A 19,404-nucleotide genomic window follows, 5' to 3' on the forward strand; every position below is an offset into this window, starting at 1 on the left:
TTCTTACAGGGAGTAGCAGGAATTGAACCTAGGTCACTAATGCTGCGAAGCATTATGCTAACCACCATTTCTGATGACACAAAGAATGACATTGATTAGATGGTAAGCTGGACAGGACAATGGTAAATAGAATTTAATCCTAATAAGCTTGAGGAGATGAGTTTTTAGAGATCTATTAAGGGTTAGACATGGTAAAGCTGTAGGGAATAGGAACTAGGGGCCCTTGGTGTACAAGTGCAAAGATCACAGAAAATGTCAGCACAAGTGTAAAGGTTATGAAGGAGGCATAGAGTATACTAGGTCCTGGCTCAGCTGTGTAAGATTATATTTGGAATATTGCGCACAATTCTGACAGCCATACTACAGGAGGGATGAAGGATCTTGGCCCATAATGTCCATTGTTTATTCCTCTCTGTAGATGCTACTTGATCTGCTGAGTTACTCTGGCACTTTGTGTGTGTGTGTGTGTGTGTGTGTGTATATATGTTGCTCTGAGTTTCCGGCATATGCAGGATCTCTTGTGTCTATAATTTGGTGCTCTCATGTTCTTCAGGGGAGAAAATCTGTTACCCTTCTCCGGTGCGGGTTACATTTGTCTCCACACTTGCCACTATGGTTGGATCGTAATTGCTTCCTCTGGGACGATAATTAGCAATGCCCATAACCTGGGAAGGGGAGAAAAAGAACATCTGAGTAGATTGGAGAGTTGTTTAGAGGCTTACAGTGGGAGTTTGCTGTTGTTGCAGGTGACGCCTGTTTTTCCCATTGGAAACCAGGGGGAAAAACCATTAAGTTTCCAGCATTGCTCCTCAAGTCAAAAATTGAAAGATCAATTCAGGAATGTAGCAGAGTACTGTATTGTGAACACTAGAATTTCTGATTCAGACTCATTTATTTATCATGTACATCGAAGCATACAGTGAAATGTATTGTTTATGCTAACAACCAGAGGAAAATTTACAAGGAGGTACCAGGACTTGAGAACCTCAGTTATGGGGAAAGTCTGAATAGGTTAGGACTTTATTCCCTAGAGCATGGGAAAATGATGGGAGATTTGATAGAGGTATACAAAATTGAGGGGTATAGATGGGTAAATATACGAGGGGCGATTGATAAGTTCGTGGCCTAAGGTAGAAGGAGTCAATTTTAGAAAACCTAGCGCATTTATTTTTTAACATAGTCCCCTTGTACATTTACACACTTAATCCAGCGGTCATGGAGCATACGGATCCCTTCTTTATAGAAATCGGCGTCTTAGACCTCCAGAAAGTGGTCCACAGCAGGGGTGATTGATAAGTTCGTGGCCTAAGGTAGAAGGAGATGAGTTATTAACTTCAAACTTTCTGCATAATCACTCAGAGTTGAACTGCATGTGCATGTAACGAGAGCTGCAAAACTCATCTCCTTCTACCTTAGGCCACAAACTTATCAATCACCCCTGCTGTGGACCACTTTCTGGAGGTCCAAGACGCCAACTTCTACAAAGAAGGGATCCGTATGCTCCACGGCCGCTGGACTAAGTGTGTAAGTGTAGGAGGGGACTATGTTGAAAAGTAAATGTGCTAGGTTTTCTAAAATGGACTCCTCCTACTTTCGGCCACAAACTTATCAATCACCCCTCGTAAGTGGGCTTTTTCCACTGGGGTTTGGTGAAACTAGAACTAGAGGTCATGGGTTTGGGTGAAAGGTGAAATATTTATGAGGAACATGAGGAGGAAGTTATTCACTCTGAGGGTGGTGAGAATGTAGAATGAGCTGCCAGCAGAAGTGATGGATTCGGGTCCTATTTCAATATTTAAGAGAAGTTTGGATAAGTACATGGATGGGAGGGCAATGGTCCAGGTGTAGGTCAGAGTTTGAACAGAGTAATAGTTCAGCATGGATTGGATGGGCTGAGGGGCCTTCTGTCCTGTAGTGCTCTATAACCAATGCAACCAAAGGATGTGCTTGGGGCAGCCTGCAAGTGTCGTCACCCTTCCCAGCGCCAACCTAGAATGCCCAGCATATTCAGTTGTACACCTATCATACACCTATTGTATGTGGGATGAAACCATAGCGCCTGTGGGGAGCCCTCATGGCCACAGGGAAAACAGGCAAATTCCGCACAGACCGTGCAAGAGGTAAAAATTGTACCTTGGTCTTCAGCAGCAATATGCCTTCCTATTCTGACAGTCTCAGATATGAAGTACTAACTCTGTTGTACTCTCTACAGATGCTGCCTGATCTGTTATGTGTTTCCAGAATTATCTGTTTTTTTCTCAGATTTCCATTTACTTTACCTACACTCTTCATGGGTGGAGGCTGCTTCTGATTTACAGCTAACAAAGTTTGTTTTTTACACTAGTTTACAGTCTATTCTTTGGCTGTTATCTGTTCTGCGAGTCATCTCCTTCACAGCTGCTTTACTCAAGACCAGCAGTTATCAACCTCCCCATAGTTCACAATGAGCAGTGATCAATCAGGACGTTATATGCTTCTTGAAATGTACACACTGAGCTTATAGCAAAACACTACGGGATTACACAGGTTCCATGTTGTCACATGAAACTACATTAAACATCTTAAAGTTTTGAATATATTTCGACAATTGCTAGAAGTCTTACACTTAAACACTCACTGATCTGACGACTGCTTTTGCTTTGCGTCCTGAATTTAGGAGGATGACGATGTCTCCCAGTGCAGTGGGGATTACGATCTGACCATGCAAGACAATGGATTCTTCAAAAATGAGCCAATCAGAAGTAAAGTCTCCAAGCTGACCGAGAAACTGCGGAAACGTTATCCTACCAACAACTATGGTGAGCAGAAATCTCCTGGATTTCATTATTTAACCCTGCCATGCTTGTTAATCAACTATTTCCTGTGAGAGTTAAGACTGAAAATGCTCATGGGTGTCTCATGTTCTTAGAGCCATTGTTGTAGAAAATTAAACAAAACTATTTTTCTATAATTAAGATGGAAGGAGTGAAGAGATTTATGAGGATGTTGCCAGAATTTGAGGAACTGGGTTATGGAGAGAGGGTGAACAGGTTTGGACTTTGTTCACTGGAGTGTCGGAGAAGGACGAGTAATCTTATAGTGGTGTATATAATCAGGAGGGGCATGGAAAGGTTGAATGTGCAGAATCTCCTCTCAGGGTTTGTGATTCAAGAACTAGAGGCATATCATCCCAGTAGATGGGCAGCCCAGTAGTTTAGTGTTTAGCTTAGCGCAGTGCCAGTGATTGGGTTCAGTTCCCGCTGCTGTCTGTAAGGAGTTTGTGCGTTCTCCCCGTTACTGCCCGAATTTCCTCTGGGTACTCTGGTTTTCTCTCACATTCCAAAGACACATAGATTAGGGTTCGTAAGATGTGGGCATGCTCTGTTGGTATTGGAAGCATGGCAACATTTGTGAGCTACTCCTAGTACGTCTCAGACTCAATGACATTTTACTATATATTTCAATGTACATATTACAAATAAAGCTAAACTTTATTCTTCTACGTGGTCTTCGACCCAATAGCAAGAACTCTGAACTCTCCAATTTCACATAACCTGCTCATCCTCTGTCCCTTTCTCTCACTACCTGATTCTTCCCAGGTTTTCTCTCACACCTCCTTCTTTCTAATCTCTGTACTTCCTCCCATCCTCATAACCCTGCTTCTTTCCCATTCTCCAACCCCTCCATCTGTCCATCACCCACACACTCTTCTTACTGGGTTCCCTAACCCCAATGTTCCCATCTGCCCTCCCCACTTCCCTTAACCTTAACCTTCCTTCCTTCTCAGGTCTCATCGTTTGCAGTCCTTTGACTCCTCCCAGTCTCTGTTGCTATCTCTCCCCTTCCCTTCTGTACCTGATTCCATCTGCTAGTCAACCTCCTCCTCCAGCTGTAACCTGCCAGCTCTTGCCCCAGCCCTTTCCCTCACTTCTTTATACTGGCTCTCTCCCCTCTACTCCTTCAGTCCTGATGAAGGGTCCTACCTGAAACGTCGCCTGCCCATTCGCCTGACCTGTTGAGTTCCTACAGCATCTTGTTTTTTGGCAACCAGTATGTGTTGGTTTTGGATAAGACTTCAGGTCCCAGATGTGGAAAGGCAGCAATGTAAGCGTTCTGCAAAATTTAACGTAATTTTAATACCTCTTGGTTAAAAAACAGATTGGACAGACTGTTCCTTTATTTTTACAGCTCCCAGGCTCATCTTCCCAATTGATTTACTAAATGGTTTTTGCATGATGGAAGTTCCTGTCTTGCTTTTGGCACAAAGATCAAAAATGTTATCACATTACACTCCATTTTAAGAGGAATCTGGATCATGAGTCCTCCTAAATGTATTAGTTAGCATTGTGCAGCAGGGGCTGCTGGAATGGAGCCACATTGTTGGTGCAGGAGTGTTTTAATCTGTACAGAAATCCCTCAGTGCCAGAGATATTTGCTGGACATAATTAATGGAGCATTTTTTTTCTCTGTTACTAATATGTACATGAGCTTCAAGTGCCTGGCAGAGAGGAAACTCTACTCTCTCGAAGCCAAGGTGTCCCTATCCTGGAAATGTGTGATGGGACAGTATAAAAGGGAGCTTCACTCTGTATCTAACCCGTGCTGTCCCTGTCCTGGGAGTGTGTGATGGGACAGTATAGAGGGAGCTTCAACTCTGTATCTAACCCGTGATGTCCTTGACCTGGGAGTGTGTGATGGGACAGTGTAGAGGGGGATTCACTCTGTATCTAACCCGTGATGTCCCTGTCCTGGGAGTGTGTGATGGGACAGTATAAAAGGAGCTTCACTCTGTATCTAACCCATGATGTCCTTGACTTGGGAGTGTGTGATCGGACAGTGTAGAGAAAACTTCACCCTGTATCTAACCTGTGCTGTCCCTGTCCTGGGAGCATCCTATGGCTAGGTGTAGAGGGAGATTTATCTACTAAATGCTGAAAGAACTGAATTGGTCAGGCAGTATCCGTGGAGGGAGATAGACGGTCGCCGTTTCAGGTTGAGGGCATTCCATGCGTTGCTGCAGATTTCGAGCACTTGCAGTTTATCTTCTGTCTCGACTGAACTCTTTTCTACACTGGATCTTGCTGCTCAGACATATTCATGGGGCAGCATGGAAGCTATGTCTTCATTCCCTAAGATGTGCTTGAAGTTAAAATCATTCTGAACACCGGCAGATAGATGGTATAAAATTCATGGGGAAAAAAATCAAGAGGGCCAAGAGGATTAACATTTGATAGTAATATCCTTTACTGCACTTTCTTTTGTACTGACACCAGGATAGATTGTGTTGATTAGCTGGGAGTGTCGTTGGAAGGTATGAACTTGTACAGGCTTACAAACTGAGAGAGGAAGCAGTTCGGGTACTTGCGACAGGCAGTGAACATGCTTCATTCTGAGAGCTTGGTTTGGTTTATTATCGTCACGTGTACCAAGGTACGGAGAAAACTTGTTTGAAATACCATTCATACCGATCAGTTCATTACAACCCTGCATTGAGGTGGTACAAGGTAAAATAACAGACTGCAGAATAAAGTGTTACATTTGCAAAGAGAGTGCAGTACAGGTAGACAATTAGGTGCAAGGTAGACTGTGAGGTCAAGAGTCCATCTTTTTGTCACATGTATATCAAAGCATACAGTGAAATGCATCATTCTCCTCATGAAACAAATCTTTAATTGCAGAAATTCATCTACTGAACACAAGGGATTCTGCAGATTGCTGGAACTCCAGAGGAACAAAAGCAATATACTGGGGGACTTCAGCAGATCAGACAGCATAGTTTCAAGCTGAGACTCTTCATGTCTGAAAAGGAAGGGAGCAGTAGCCAGAATAAGAATATGGGGGAGGGTAAGGAGTACAGGCTTGGCAGGTGATACAGAGACCAGACCAGAGGGAAGGTGGAAGGTGGAGAAGTGGGGTCTGAAGTGAGAAGCTGGGAGCTGATTAGTGGAAAAGGTAAAGGGCTGAAGAAGCAGGAATCTTATCGGAGAGAAGAGCGGACCGTGGGAGAAAGCGAAGGAGGGGGGCACCTGAAGGAGGTGATAGGCGTGTGATGTGAAGAAAAGGGGTAAGAGGGGAGCCAGAATGGGGAAATGAAAAAGAGAAGTGTGAGCGGGGAGAAATTTCCGAATGTTAGAGAAATTAATGTTCATGCTGTCAGGTTAAAGGCTGCTTGGGCGGAATATGAAGTGTTGCGCCCCAAATCTGAGTTTAGCTAACACTCAGAGTATTCTGATATTGGGTGTGCCCAAATAAAAAGAAAAATTCCAGGTCCACAACATTTTAATGGAGGCAACACCTTTCAGTGTACCTAAACAATCTAGAAAATTTAACAGGGTATAATCGAACATGGTTTGGCTCAGGTAATATCTGATGAAAAGACCCATTGCCTGGGCAAAAGGAGTGGTGCATGGAACATAGAACACAGATCAGTACGGTACAATACAGGCCCTTTGGTCCATAATGTTTTGCCGACCTTTTAACCTACTCAGGATCAATGTAACCCCTCTCTCTTACATAGTCCTCCTTTTTTTTCTTTCATCTATGTGTCTATCTAAAAGTTTCTATAGTGTCCCTAACTTATCTGCCTCTACCACCACCCCTGGCAGGATGTTACACGCACCAACTACTCTCCGTGTAAAGAACTTGCCTTTGACATTACCCCATACTTTCCTCCAAACACCTTAAAATGATGCCCTCTTATATTAGGCACTTGTGCTCTGGAAATAAATCTCTGGGTATCCATTCCACCTATGTCTTTTATCATCTTGTAAAGTAAAGGCATCCGTTAGTCTTGCGAGACCATGGATCTGTGCCTGGAAAGTCTTCACTCTCCAGGGCGCAGGCCTGGGCAAGGTTGTATGGAAGACCAGTAGTTGCCCATGCTGCAAGTCTCCCCTCTCCACGACACCAATGTTGTCCAAGGGAAGGGCATTAGGGCCCATACAACTTGGCACCAGTGTCGTCGCAGAGCAATGTGTGGTTAAGTGCCTTGCTCAAGGACACAACACGTTGCCTCGGCTGGGGCTCGAACTCACAACCTTCAGGTCGCTAGTCCAATGCCTTAAACACTTGGCCATGTGCTCACTATCATCTTGTACACCTCTATTAAATCATCTCTCATCCTCCTTTGCTCCAAAGAGAAAAGCTTCAGCTCACTCAACCTGTGTCATGATCTCTAATCCAGGCAGTATCCCAGTGAATCTCCTTTGCACCCTCTATAAAGCTTCAACATCTTTCCTATAAGAGGTGACTAGAAACGAATATAATATTCCAAGTTTGGTCTAACCAGGGTTTTATAGAGCTTAAACGTTACCTTCTGGCTCTTGAACTAAATCCCCTGAGTAATTAAGGGCAATATAGTGTATGCCTTCTTAACCATCCTTTGAACATGGCAGCTTTGAGGAGGAGCTGGAAGGAGAGTTGGGGGAGGTTCAGTGAGTGATCAACATTAGGGACGAGGCCAGCATTGGGGGTTGTTCCAACATCTGCATCTTGCATTGCTGGTTCACTGACGGAAGTTCCAATTAACTGCACTCCCTAGTTCTTCCATTATTTTTTTTTGTAAATGAAGATCTAATTCCCTTTTGAAGGTTTCTATTGAACTGGCTTCCCTCCTCCTTTCAGGCTGCACATTACAGATCGTAGCAGTTTTATAATGGACATGCCAGAGCTCTGGACCGTTGGGGAACCTCTGCTCATTTGTAGAGCCCTCATCCAACAACTCGGGCCCCTTTAGATGTCCCCCTGGGCTGCCAGCATAAATAGCTGCACTATATTTGACTGACTTTGGCCAAAGGAGTGACACAGAGAAGTCTGTGTGTCACATGAGAGTTCTGGGAAAGGGAAAATTGGTGTTTCATAATATGGCCTGCCTTCCCTCACATGGAAACTTGAATCTATGCTTCTCTTTTTGAAGGTTTTTTATAATCTAATTGCTCTGGATTTTATGACTTTTGGCTCCATCACAAGGGGAAACCCTTGGGGAGGGGTGGAGTGTGGGGCAGGAGTAGTTGCTTTTTTTTCTTTAAGGTTTGAATTATTCCATTACACTGCTGCTTCTGCCTGAGTCCACTTGATAACTAGTGGACCTTGTCCTGTGTATTGTATTACTGCTGGCTTTGTCAAGAGCTCCTGTTGCAATTTGGCTTCATCAGAATTACCGACCTTCTTGACTTTGTCCCCGGTTTACCTGCCTGTTAACCAGTAATGATACTGTTGGCAAGTAGATAATTCACGTTAAGTGTATTGCAGAAGAGGCAAGTTACCTCTTCATTGTCTCCTACTGGTTTTCCGCCTCAGTTTGTTCCTATCCTGTGCTTTATATTGGTCAAGGCCCAGTCAAAATGTGCCCAGTTAAAATGTGTCAGGACTTGAGGGATTGAGATTTTGGACAGACTAGGACTTTATTCCTTGGAGTCCAGGAAACTGAGAAGTGACTTAAAGAGTGAATGAGGGGGATAGATAAGATGAATGAACTCGGTCCTTTTCCCAGGGTGGAAGAATCAAAAACTGTAGGGCATAAGTTTAAGGTGCAAAGGGAAAGATTTACTAGAAACTTGAGAGAGAACTTATTTACACAACGTATAGTATCTATGTGGAATGAGCTGCCACGGGAAGTGGTTGAGGCAGATACAATAACAAACTTTAAAAGGCAGTTGGACAGATACATGGAGACGAAAGATTTAGAGGGATACAACCATCAGGCTCCTGAACCAGCATGAGTAACCTCACACACCACTGAACTGATTGCACCTTTTGCATATTAGTTGTTGGTCAGTCTTTGTGTGTGGTTTTTCATAAATTCTACTGTATTTCTTTATTTTCCTATAAATGCCTGCAAGAAATTGAATCTCTGGTAACATATACATATTTTGATGATAAATTTACTTTGACTTTGGAAATTGGCCAAGCATAGGCAAGTGGGGGATCATGTTCAACATGGACCAGTTGGACCAGCTAGTTTCTGTGCTACGTAACTCTATTCCCTAATTCCTTTATTAGAGGGTGTAAGTTATAAGGAAAGGTTGACAGGCATGGGTTGTTCTCCCACGTTTGCAGGCTGTGGGGACACCTGATAGAGGTTTTAAAATTAGGAGAGGCATAGCACGCATAGAAATGTCAAGCACCAGAGAACATACTTTTAAGGTTAGTGGGATAAGGGTTTCTTTTGTTGGGGGAGGGAATCTAAAAGCGATGTGAGGGGCAAGTTTTTTATATAGAGAATGGTGCTTGAATCAGTTACTGGGGTAGTAGTGGAAGCAGTCAGTCTGTTGAAGTTTAAGTCTTCTAGATAGGGACATAAATGTGAAGGGAATGGAGGGATATGGATGATACTCAGGAGGAGGATATTTAGGATAAATTGACATTAAGACCGGCACCACATTGTGAACTGAATGGCCTGTCCAGTGCTATACTGTTCTGAGTTCTATGTTAACTCTGTTTCTTTTCCCACAGACTCTGCCTGACCTGCTGACTGTTTCTGAACTTGATATTTTTCTTCCTTTTCCTCTTTTTCACACTGCTATTTTGGTCGGCATTAAGATGATCTGTGCTTGCATGACAGGGAGTGAAGTTCTAGTTGTGAATCCATGTGATGTAAAGAAATAAAATTTGCATTAATATGAAAATCTCACCAAAAACTTTAAATAAAACTGCAGATGCTGGACATCTGAAACAAAGACTGCAAATGTTGTAAATATTCAGCAAGTCAGGTAGCATCTGTGGATGGAGAGAAATGTAGTTAAAATGGAAACAGTGCAGAAAAGATTGAGGATGTTGTGCAGACTAGAAAACCTGAGTTATAAGGAGGGATTGGCCGGGCTAGGTCCTTATTCCTTGGAATGTAGGAGAATGAAGAATCATCTATAGAAGTGTTTAAAGTTGAAGAATATAGGAGAAGTCATGAGTGTAGAGAGAGTGGAGGTGTGGGCTAAGCATGTTAGCTTGAGGTGCATTTGTGTTGATTGTCAATGAAGAGATGTTATTTCAACTTTACGCTGACTGTTTTCCCAACATCCCCTTCCTGAAGTTCTTCGAGTGGATGAGGTCCAATTTGTCCTTGTTTATATACCCTGTTGAAGGAGAAGCTGGAGGAATGCAAGGGGGAAATGAATAAAGAGAAACATTGATAGTGTGATTTGGAGAAGAAGTGCAAGTAGAGCTTAAACACTGACAAAAACTGTCATTTAGTCTTACTTAAGCAATTCCATTAATTAATTCCAATCACTATTCCTTGATTTACTTCACTGTCTCTACATTTCCAGTGATTGTGAGCCGATGTTCATGTAACCATTTTCCCATTTGAAAATAAATTAGCCAGCAACTTCTTAATTGCTATCACATTGTCTCCGGGGAAATCCGGCGCCCTCTGACTCTGAAAAGCATGCAAGCATTCTTCTTTTCCACCATCCCCGGTCCCAGCCAAAACAAACCATCAGGAGTCATTCTGCAGGTGACCAGGAATTTTAATCCCCTTTTTTTTTCTTGAAGCTTTTCAGTTGACAATTACCAGGCGCTTAAAATCTGATTCACTGGGGAGCATGCTCTAATTAAAGCTTAATTGTGAATTTAAACATTCTAATAAATCCTGGACTGAACCCACACTGCCAGACAGATCAGCAAGTCTTACACTGAAAGCAAAATGCTGCAGGTGTTTGAAATCTGAAATAAAGATGGAAAGGCAGGGAGTGAAGTTAGAGTATTGAGTACAGGTATTGGGATGTTATGTTGAAGTTGTACAAGATGTTGGTAAGGCCAAATTTGGAGTATTGTGTGCCTACCTATGAAAAAGATATCCACATGTTGAAAAGAGTGCAGATGTTGCTGGGACTTGAAAACATGAGTTGTAGAAGATTGAATAGGTTAGGACTGTATTCCCTGCAGGGTAGGAGACTGAGAGGAGATCTTATAGAGTATGAGTATAGATAGGGTGAACGTATACAGCACATTTTCCCTCAGTTTGGGATCATAGGTTTAAGGTGAATGGTGAAGTATTAAAAAGATATCTGAGGGGGAGCTTCTTCACTCAGAGGGTGGTGCAAGTGTGGAAAGAGCTGCCAGCAGAATTGGTGGATGTGGGTTCAACTGTAACATTTAAGAGAAGTTTGATTTATACATGGATGGGAGGGTTTTGGAGGGCTGTAGTCCGAGTACAGGTGGATGGGACTAGACAGAAACCCAGTCGGGCACGGACTAGATGGGACAAAGTGCCTGATTCTGCGCTGTAGTGCTCTATAATTCTGTTTGCTAGTGACTGCACATTAGTACCATTTGCTCAGATAATGAAGCAAGCTGTAGGCAAATGCAGCAAGAGCTGGTCAATATCCAAGCCTGGGCAGAGAGATGTGAAGTAACGTGCACACCAAACAAGGGTCAGGCAATAACGAGATCCAACAAGAGGGAATTCAGTGACATTACCATTACTGGCACAGGCCCTTATTTTCTTCCTTTTTTAAGTGTTTTACCTACTGCCAGTTTGTCCTAGAAGGAAGGTGGGTGCTGCATTGGGCATGGGTAGCCTGTACATTTGTCTCTATGTGTGCACACGCCAGTCTGTCTGGGGTGTGTGTGTATGTGTGTGTGTCTGGACTAGTGTGGGTGTACATGCCTGTGTTCGTCGGCCTAGGTCAGACTAATGTGTGTGCCCATGATGTCCAGTCTGATAAGTGTTCCCTACATCCTTCCAAGGTGTCCCAAGCGAGTGCGGTTTTGTCCTGTGGCATTGAACTATGAGAATTGTCTCTGACTAACCTCCTGATTTGTATGAAGTTTGTACTGTCTCCAGTAAGTTACTGGGCACTGGTCCATTGCAAATAAACTTTGTGGGTTTAACTAGGATATCCTATGTCAATAACTCTCAATAAGTAAGTGTTGCCTCCTAACAGGAGACTGTGTGCTTATGTATCCCGGGATTCTAACAGGAAGGGCACAGGGTTGCCTCTGAACCCACTCCTTGTGAATCCTAATCGAGTAATCCAGTTTCAGAAAATAATTCAAAACATTTGACAAAATATGTGCTCCTGCTGCTGAGACAGTTAATTCATTGTGTCTGGGTAATAACCTGAGAGAGAGGTGAAGGCCTTTGTTTTTAAGAGGGAATTACTGAGTGATAAGGAAGTCGAGTACTTCCAGATAAAAATACTAAAAAAGCAATAATTCCCTTGATTTTAAGACCAGCGCACAGCCTCCTTTTAATCTTAAGCATATAAATTTCAATATATTCTAATTCCCAACATCCTTCCTGGGTTTAGCTGTGGAGACGGCCGTGTCATGTTGACCCAGGGCTGTTTCGGTTTGTTGGGTTGCGAGAAACTTGACTACTTAGTGACACAAACTAAGTAGGGATTGGATCTGTCAGTCCCTTTTTCAATGAAGTTTTCCTTTTTCTTCCCTCGTCTTTGTCACTGTCCTATCTTCCCTCACCTCAGACCTTGTTCTCCGTCTTTGATCTATTGGAAACAATGGAGTTAGAGAAATGTACAGCCCAGAAACAGGCCTTAGTCCTTACCTTCTATGCCTTAAAGCCCTCGTTCAAATACTTCTTGAACACTGCAAGAGTCTCTGCCTGTACCACCTTCTCAAAGCTCAATGCAAATTAAAATGAATCGCAAGGTAGTATGTGGCATCACTGAGATTCATTTTCTTGCAGGCATTTACAGGAAAATAAAGAAATACAATATAATTTATAAAAAAAACTATACACAAAGACTGACAAATAACCAATGTGCAAAAGCACACCAATTGCTTAAATAATAAAAAGTAAATAAATACTGAGAAGATAGGTTGTAGAATCCTTGAAAGTGAGTCTGTAGGTTATGGAATCAGTTCAGAGTTGAGTTGAGTGAAGTTCACCACTCCGGTTCAGGAGCCTGATGCTTGTAGGGTAACAACTGTATCTGAACCTGGTGGTGTGGGACCTAAGGTTCCTGTGTCTGATGGTTTTTTCAGGAAGTATATTCTGGATTCTAACCACTCTGCGGGTGAAAATGTTGCTTCTCAGATCCCTACTGTTCCTCTTAAACCTGTACTCTCTGGTGTGTACCTTATTTTCTGCCTGCATGGCACTTTCTCTGTAACTGTAACACTTAAGTCTGCTTTCTGTTATTGTTTTCCCTTGTATTACCTCAATGTACTGTTGTGATGAAATGGTTTGTATGCTAAAACAAAGGGATTGATAGGAATACCCAGAGAGCTAGCACAGATGAGATGAAGTGAATGAATTCTTTCAATGTTGTAAGAGAAAAAAGAAAAATCATTCAGCAATGTCAAAAGCAAAAGATGGAACAGAGACTAAATTTCATCATAACACCACCAAAGCTTTCAATTACTTCATTGGCTGAAGAGATTTGCGATATCTCAAGGTTCTGACATTCTCTTTAGAATCACACATTAGTACGGCAATGAGCAACAACTCACAGAGTTAATTCTTCCCCCCTGCTCTCTCCCATATCGCTGCAATCTACTTTCTCCATATGAGTATTCATCCAGTTCCCTCTCATATGTATAAAACAAAGTTTTTTCGCGGTACCTCAGTACATGTAACAATAATAAATCAAATGGTTTACTTTCTGGTCTGCTGATCATGATACCCTGAATTTCCTTGTCTTGAATTCTTTCTGCCATCCAGTACTGTGTTGGTCCCTTTGCTGTTTTGATGTCAAGATGGGAATTGGCTCCAGCTGAATTGGTTTGGGCATTCACACACATAAGCTACTGTGTAAACAGACTACGCCATAAAGATCTCGCTCATATGCGGACTGTGTAAATAAAAATATTTACAGATTGTACTTATGAGAGGGAATTTGAATATTCAAAAGGAGAATGTTGTTGAGAAAAAAAGGATTGTAGTGATAATGAGGGGAGAGCAAAGGGAAAACATTGACTCTATGAGTTGCCCCTCTTTGGCATGCTTACCTTATATATGGTTCTAAATAGATTATCGAAACCTTGAACTTCGCTGCCAATGAAGTAATTAAAAGTTCGGGTGTTGCTGTGATAAAGTTTGTGTCCTTCTTGTGTTCCAAATCTTGCTCTTGACTTTGTAGAATAATTTCTAATCTTTTAATATGACATTCAAGGAGCCATTCAGCCCATCTTGGCTATGCCTGCTCTCCGTGCATTCTCAACATTCCCTTTCAAAGCACTTACTTAGAGTATTGTGAGCAGTTTTGGGCTACTTATCTTAGATAGGGTGTGCTGAAACTGAAGAGGGTTCAAAGGAAGTTCACAAAAATAATTCCAGGATTGAATGCCTTGTCAGATGAAGAGTGTTTGATGGCTCTGGACCGTATTCAGTAGAATTCAGAAGGGGGAGGAGTGACCTCATTGAAACCTATCGAATGTTGAAAAGGCTTGATAGAGTGAATGTGGAGAGGATGTTTCCTATGGTGGGAGAGTCTAAGACCAGAGGATATAGCCTCAGAATAGAGGGGTGTCCTTTTAGAACAGAGATGAGGAGGAATTTCTTTAGCCAAAGAGAGGTAAATCTGTGAAATTCTTTGCTACAGACATCTGTGGAGGCCAAGTCCACAGTTTAAGGCATATTGAAGGCAGAGGTTGATAGATTTTTGTCTGGTCAGGATATGAATGGTATGGAGATTGGAGCTGAGTGAATACTCATTGCTGGCACTGCAAAGCATTATGCTAACTGTTATACCACCATGCTGACCACAGAAACTGAAGGAAGCCTGAGCGGCTGGAGGAAATACACTCAGTCCCAGGGAAACCGTGCAGACTTCACACAGACAGAATCTGAGGTGTGGATCAAACCCAGACAGATGGCTTTCTGAGGCAGCAGCATCTACCTGCTGCAACACTCTGCCACAGAGTAGCTTCTGTTTATTGAACGAAAGAGTTGGACTCCAATTTAAACCACCCCTATTCTATATATATCTGCAGATGTATTTAATGGTCAGCAAAATAAGAAAGTGAAGATCTTCATTCAACTATTGAATGCAGATCTCCACCTGAAATACTGTATACCTCAGTATTGCAGGCACTGTCTTTATAATCCATTCTCTCTACTGCTCCTCATAAAGTTGATTACTCATCCTGATAATGTCAGGACAAAGAACATGCAGCTGGCACTGTAAACAGGTTGAGCTAACAGCTACTCTATTGTGCCGCCCCAAGCAATACAACTTGGTGTATGCCATGCAAGCTGGCATGAAGAGGTGTCTTCTGCTGGTTCTGGCATTTTGAGGTGTCTGCTGCTTTGCTGCATACTTTGGACTGTCACCCATCTAAGATTTAAGGACTTAAATCTCCTAATCCCAGTGATTCCTGATTTTGCCTGTGATGGTATTCTCATTCTCACGTCCCAATAACACACTATCAACATTAATTGGTGTGCTCTGTGTACTCTTTGCTTTCCTGCATGTCCTTCTGTAATTGGTACGTTCATAAGAATATTAGTTTTACCTAACCCCCACTTGATGCAAGGTTGTGAGAGTATCTTTGGAGATGAATATGTGAAAAAATGCTTTCTAACAGTTTGTTGGAGTGAATTTGACACATTGGTTCATTATTATTGTCACGTACTGAGGTACAGTGAAGAACTGTCTTGCACGCCTGCCATGCAGATCATTTGGATCGCATCAGTCCATTGAGGCGATACAAGGGAAAACAATAACAGAATGCAGAATAAAGTTACAGAGAAAGTGTGGTGCAGGCAGACAATAAGGTACAATGCCTTGATTGTGAGATCAAGACTATCTTAATAATAGTATCGTTCGATAGTGTTATAACAGTGGGATAGAAGTTGTCCTTCACCCTGGTGGTGTGTGTTTTCAGGCCTTTATATTTTCTGCCTGATGGGAGAGAGAATGTCCAGAATGGGTGGGGTTTTCGATTATTCTGACTGCTTATCGAGGCAACAGGAAATGTGGATGTAGTCCATGGAAAGGAGGCTGGTTTCCATGATGTGCTAAGCTGTGTCCACAACTCTGCAGTCTCAGGCAGCACAGTTTCATACCAAATCATGAAATATCTAGATAGAATGCTTTCTATGGCACATTGATAAAAATTGTTGAGAGTCTTGGCAAATATTTCTCTATCCTCCTGAAGAAGTGGAGATGCTGGTGAATTTGATCCTGCCCTCAACAGTACAGTATATGAACAGAAACACACTCTCTTTATCATTAAGACCTTGGATCAGACAAGGGCACCCAGAAATATATTGGGAAACAGTCTGTTTTTATCGACATATAAATCCAATTTTCACTGGGGTTATTAGAAGCATATGGCTTGCTTTAATATCTGGCGTTCTGTCCTGTCTCGTTGAAATATTATCCGCTGTGGTAAAAGTGAGATACGGGCAGGTACATTCCTCTGAGGTCCACTTCAGAATTACTTTTATTTAATTCCATTACGCATTAAAATTCCAAATATTTAAGGTATTAATAGAGGTTACCAGCAATGGGAAACGTAATTACTCAGCATATCATTAAGGAGTTGGAATGGCACCACAGAGAGATAATTTTCAAAATTGAAGGAAATGTATAGGAGGAGACTGAGGAGATTTGAGGGTAAGGAGAGATTTCCCTGGGCCAAAGGGACGAGGGATAACATGATGTTAAAAAAAAACAGTGGCAATTAAAGCACACTCACAAGGCTTGATTTCTGTGGGCTAAGAGATCACTAGCCAGCTTTTTGAAATGAAAGCAGAAAATTGCTGAATATACTCATAAAAATCTGTTGTTATGCAGAAACAGTAGAGTGCAAAACAAAAAATCACTACAAATTGCAAAAAAAATGTATAAAAATAAAAAAAAATAGCATTTGCTGCTTCCCCATTGCCCATCCCCAGCTGGACCCTAAACCGATAGACATGCTGGGCTGTTTTTTTAGGACTGTTGAGAGCCGTATTTAAGCCACACCAGGTAAGGACGCTAGATTTCCTCCCTTAAGAGCATCAAAATCAGAATCACATTCAGATTCCTCATCACCAACATATGTCAAGAAATATGACTTTGTGGCAGCAGTACAGTGTAAAGACATAAAACTTAAAAGTCACAAAAGTAGATAAACAGAAAAAGCAAAGTGATCTTAATGGGTTCATGGACCGTTCAGAAACGTGAGGGAAGAAGCTGGTCCTATAAAACGTTGAGCGTGCATCTTCAGGGTTCTGAAAAGAGGGCATGGCCTTGATAATAAGGATCCTTGATGATGGATGTCACCTTCATGAGCTGTTTTGAAGATGTACCCAGTGGTGGGGAGGCTATTGCCCATGATGGAGCTGGCTGAGTTTACAACCTTCTGCAGTTTTGTATTTGCACCTCCTCACCAAGATGGTAATGCAACCAGTCACAATTCTCTCCAGAAATTTGTGAGTGTCTTTGGTGAGTTTGTCTCCTCAAACTCCTAATGAAATATGGTCTCTGGTGTGCCTTCTTTGTGATTGCATAAATATGTTGGGCCCAGGATAGATCTTCTGAGATGTCAACACCCAGGAACTTGAAGCTGCTTCACCTTTCAACTACTGATCCCTCAATGAAGACTGAGTCCACATTAAATCCTTTGGTCTTACTGACGTTGAGTGCAAGGTTGTTGTTGTGACACCAGTCAACCAGCCGATCTATCTCACTCCTGTATGCCTCCCCATAACCATCTGAGCTTCTGTCAATCACAGTGGTGTCACAGGTGTAATTATAGCTGTGGCTAGCCACACAGTCATGAGTGTTGAGAGAGTAGAGCAGTAGACTAAGCACGCATGTTTGAAGTGTGCCAGTGTTGATTGTCGGTGAGAAAGAGTGGCTTGGGTATCATTGGAGGATTAGATTAGATTAGGTTATGAGGACGCGCAGTCCTCTTTTATTGTCATTCAGTAATACATGCATTAAGAAAAGATACAATGTTCCTCCAGTGTGATATCACAGAAACAAAAGACAGACCAAGACTGAAAAACTGACAAAAACCACGTAATTATAACATATGGTTACAACAGTGCAAGCAATACCATAATTTGATAGAAGAACAGACCATGGGATGGTGAATCAATTCTGTCTAATTACTTACTACTTAGTAGAACTCTGCTAATCCAGCACTCATGGGATGTTGGTTTTAATTCGTTATTCTGTAAGAAGTTATGGTGCAAGGTTACATTCTCTTGAACCTAGTAAGTTTTAGATTAGATTTAGATTATGAGGATAGGCAGTCCTCTTTTATTGTCATTTAGTAATGCATGCATTAAGAAATGATACAATGTTCCTCCAGAATGATCTCACAGAAACGCAAGACAAACCAACACTAAAAAAACTGACAAAAACCACATAATTATAACATATAGTTACAACATTGCAAAGCAATACCGTAATTTGATAAGAACAGACCATGGCACGGTAAAAAAAAGACTTGAAAGAGACTGCAGGTGTTAACCTTTCAAGTTGAAGTCTCTTTGCACAGGTTCTGAAACATTAACTCTCTTTCACTTTCCGCAGATGCTGCCTGACACGCCGTGTGTTTGCAATGTTCTTTGCTTTTAGAGTTAATGTACCTTGTAATGTGCACAAGGTGTTTCTGATGTTATGCTGATGGTTTGCTCCAGGGTTAGACATTAGCATAACCATACTTCATCTGGCAGCCTTTCACTGAAGATATGCAAGCCAATGCATTGCCTTTTAAAAGCCCGGCGTTAAAAGTAAATTCTTTTCCAGCAATGGTTTTGGCAGAGGAGAAAAATGTCAACAAACTATTCTGATGACAGCTTCTGTTGGTCTCAATCAAACCGAGAAGGATCGCTCTCTTTCCCAGCCCACCTGATCCAAGAAAGCTGAAGGCAGCGGGGGTAATTTATGCTACAAGCTTGCAAATTGGAAGCAACCCTTCTGCAGTTTGCAAAGGAACAGGAGCCTGCAGGCTGCATCTGGCCTCAGGATCACATGTTGGGTATCCCCAAGGTATAGCACGGTTCAAATCAGAATGCAGTTTCCTTTCTACTGGCAATTTATTGTATCTAGAAAATCAGGCTCATTCTGTGTATGGAACAAGCTGCTACAGTGGCATCTTAATGGGACCTTTGTCAAAAAGGCTGGAAATGTGAGTTGTCAGATACTACAGGGTGTAGCTTTAAGGTTGTGAGGTTTAAGATTTGCATGGTAAGTTTTCTTTCGCACAGCGAATGGTGGATACCTGGATTGCAGTGCCAGGAGAGGTGTGGAAGCAGATATAACAGCAATGTTCAGGAGACACTTAGTCACATGAACAAGTAGGCAATGGAGGGGTATAGAAGATATACAGGCAGATGTGCAGTTTAAATTAGCATCATAATCAGCGGGGACACAGAGGGCTGAAGGACCTGTTCCCATGCTGTATTGTTCGATGAATTCACTTGCTGTCCGACAGTTTGTGTTTAGTGCCACAAAGCTGGATGTTAAGCAGTAGTACTCATTAATGTAACGGCAGCATAAGGTCGCAGATGGATGGAAAAGT

General features: G+C 42.2%; 1 protein-coding gene across 3 annotated transcripts in view; it reads left to right on the top strand.

Annotated features, from left to right (window-relative positions):
• The window catches only part of zfyve27 (zinc finger, FYVE domain containing 27), a 223,076-nt gene that overhangs the window by 102,113 nt on the left and 101,559 nt on the right, over positions 1–19,404 (top strand). For all 3 annotated transcript variants that reach the window (XM_072239013.1, XM_072239014.1, XM_072239015.1), the window contains exon 8: positions 2,657–2,798. In XM_072239013.1, the coding sequence (XP_072095114.1) occupies positions 2,657–2,798 (142 nt within the window). The remainder of the gene's footprint in view (positions 1–2,656; positions 2,799–19,404) is intronic.

This window comes from Mobula birostris, chromosome 21 (genome assembly GCF_030028105.1).
Source record: "Mobula birostris isolate sMobBir1 chromosome 21, sMobBir1.hap1, whole genome shotgun sequence".
Taxonomy (NCBI): Eukaryota; Metazoa; Chordata; class Chondrichthyes; order Myliobatiformes; family Myliobatidae; genus Mobula; species Mobula birostris.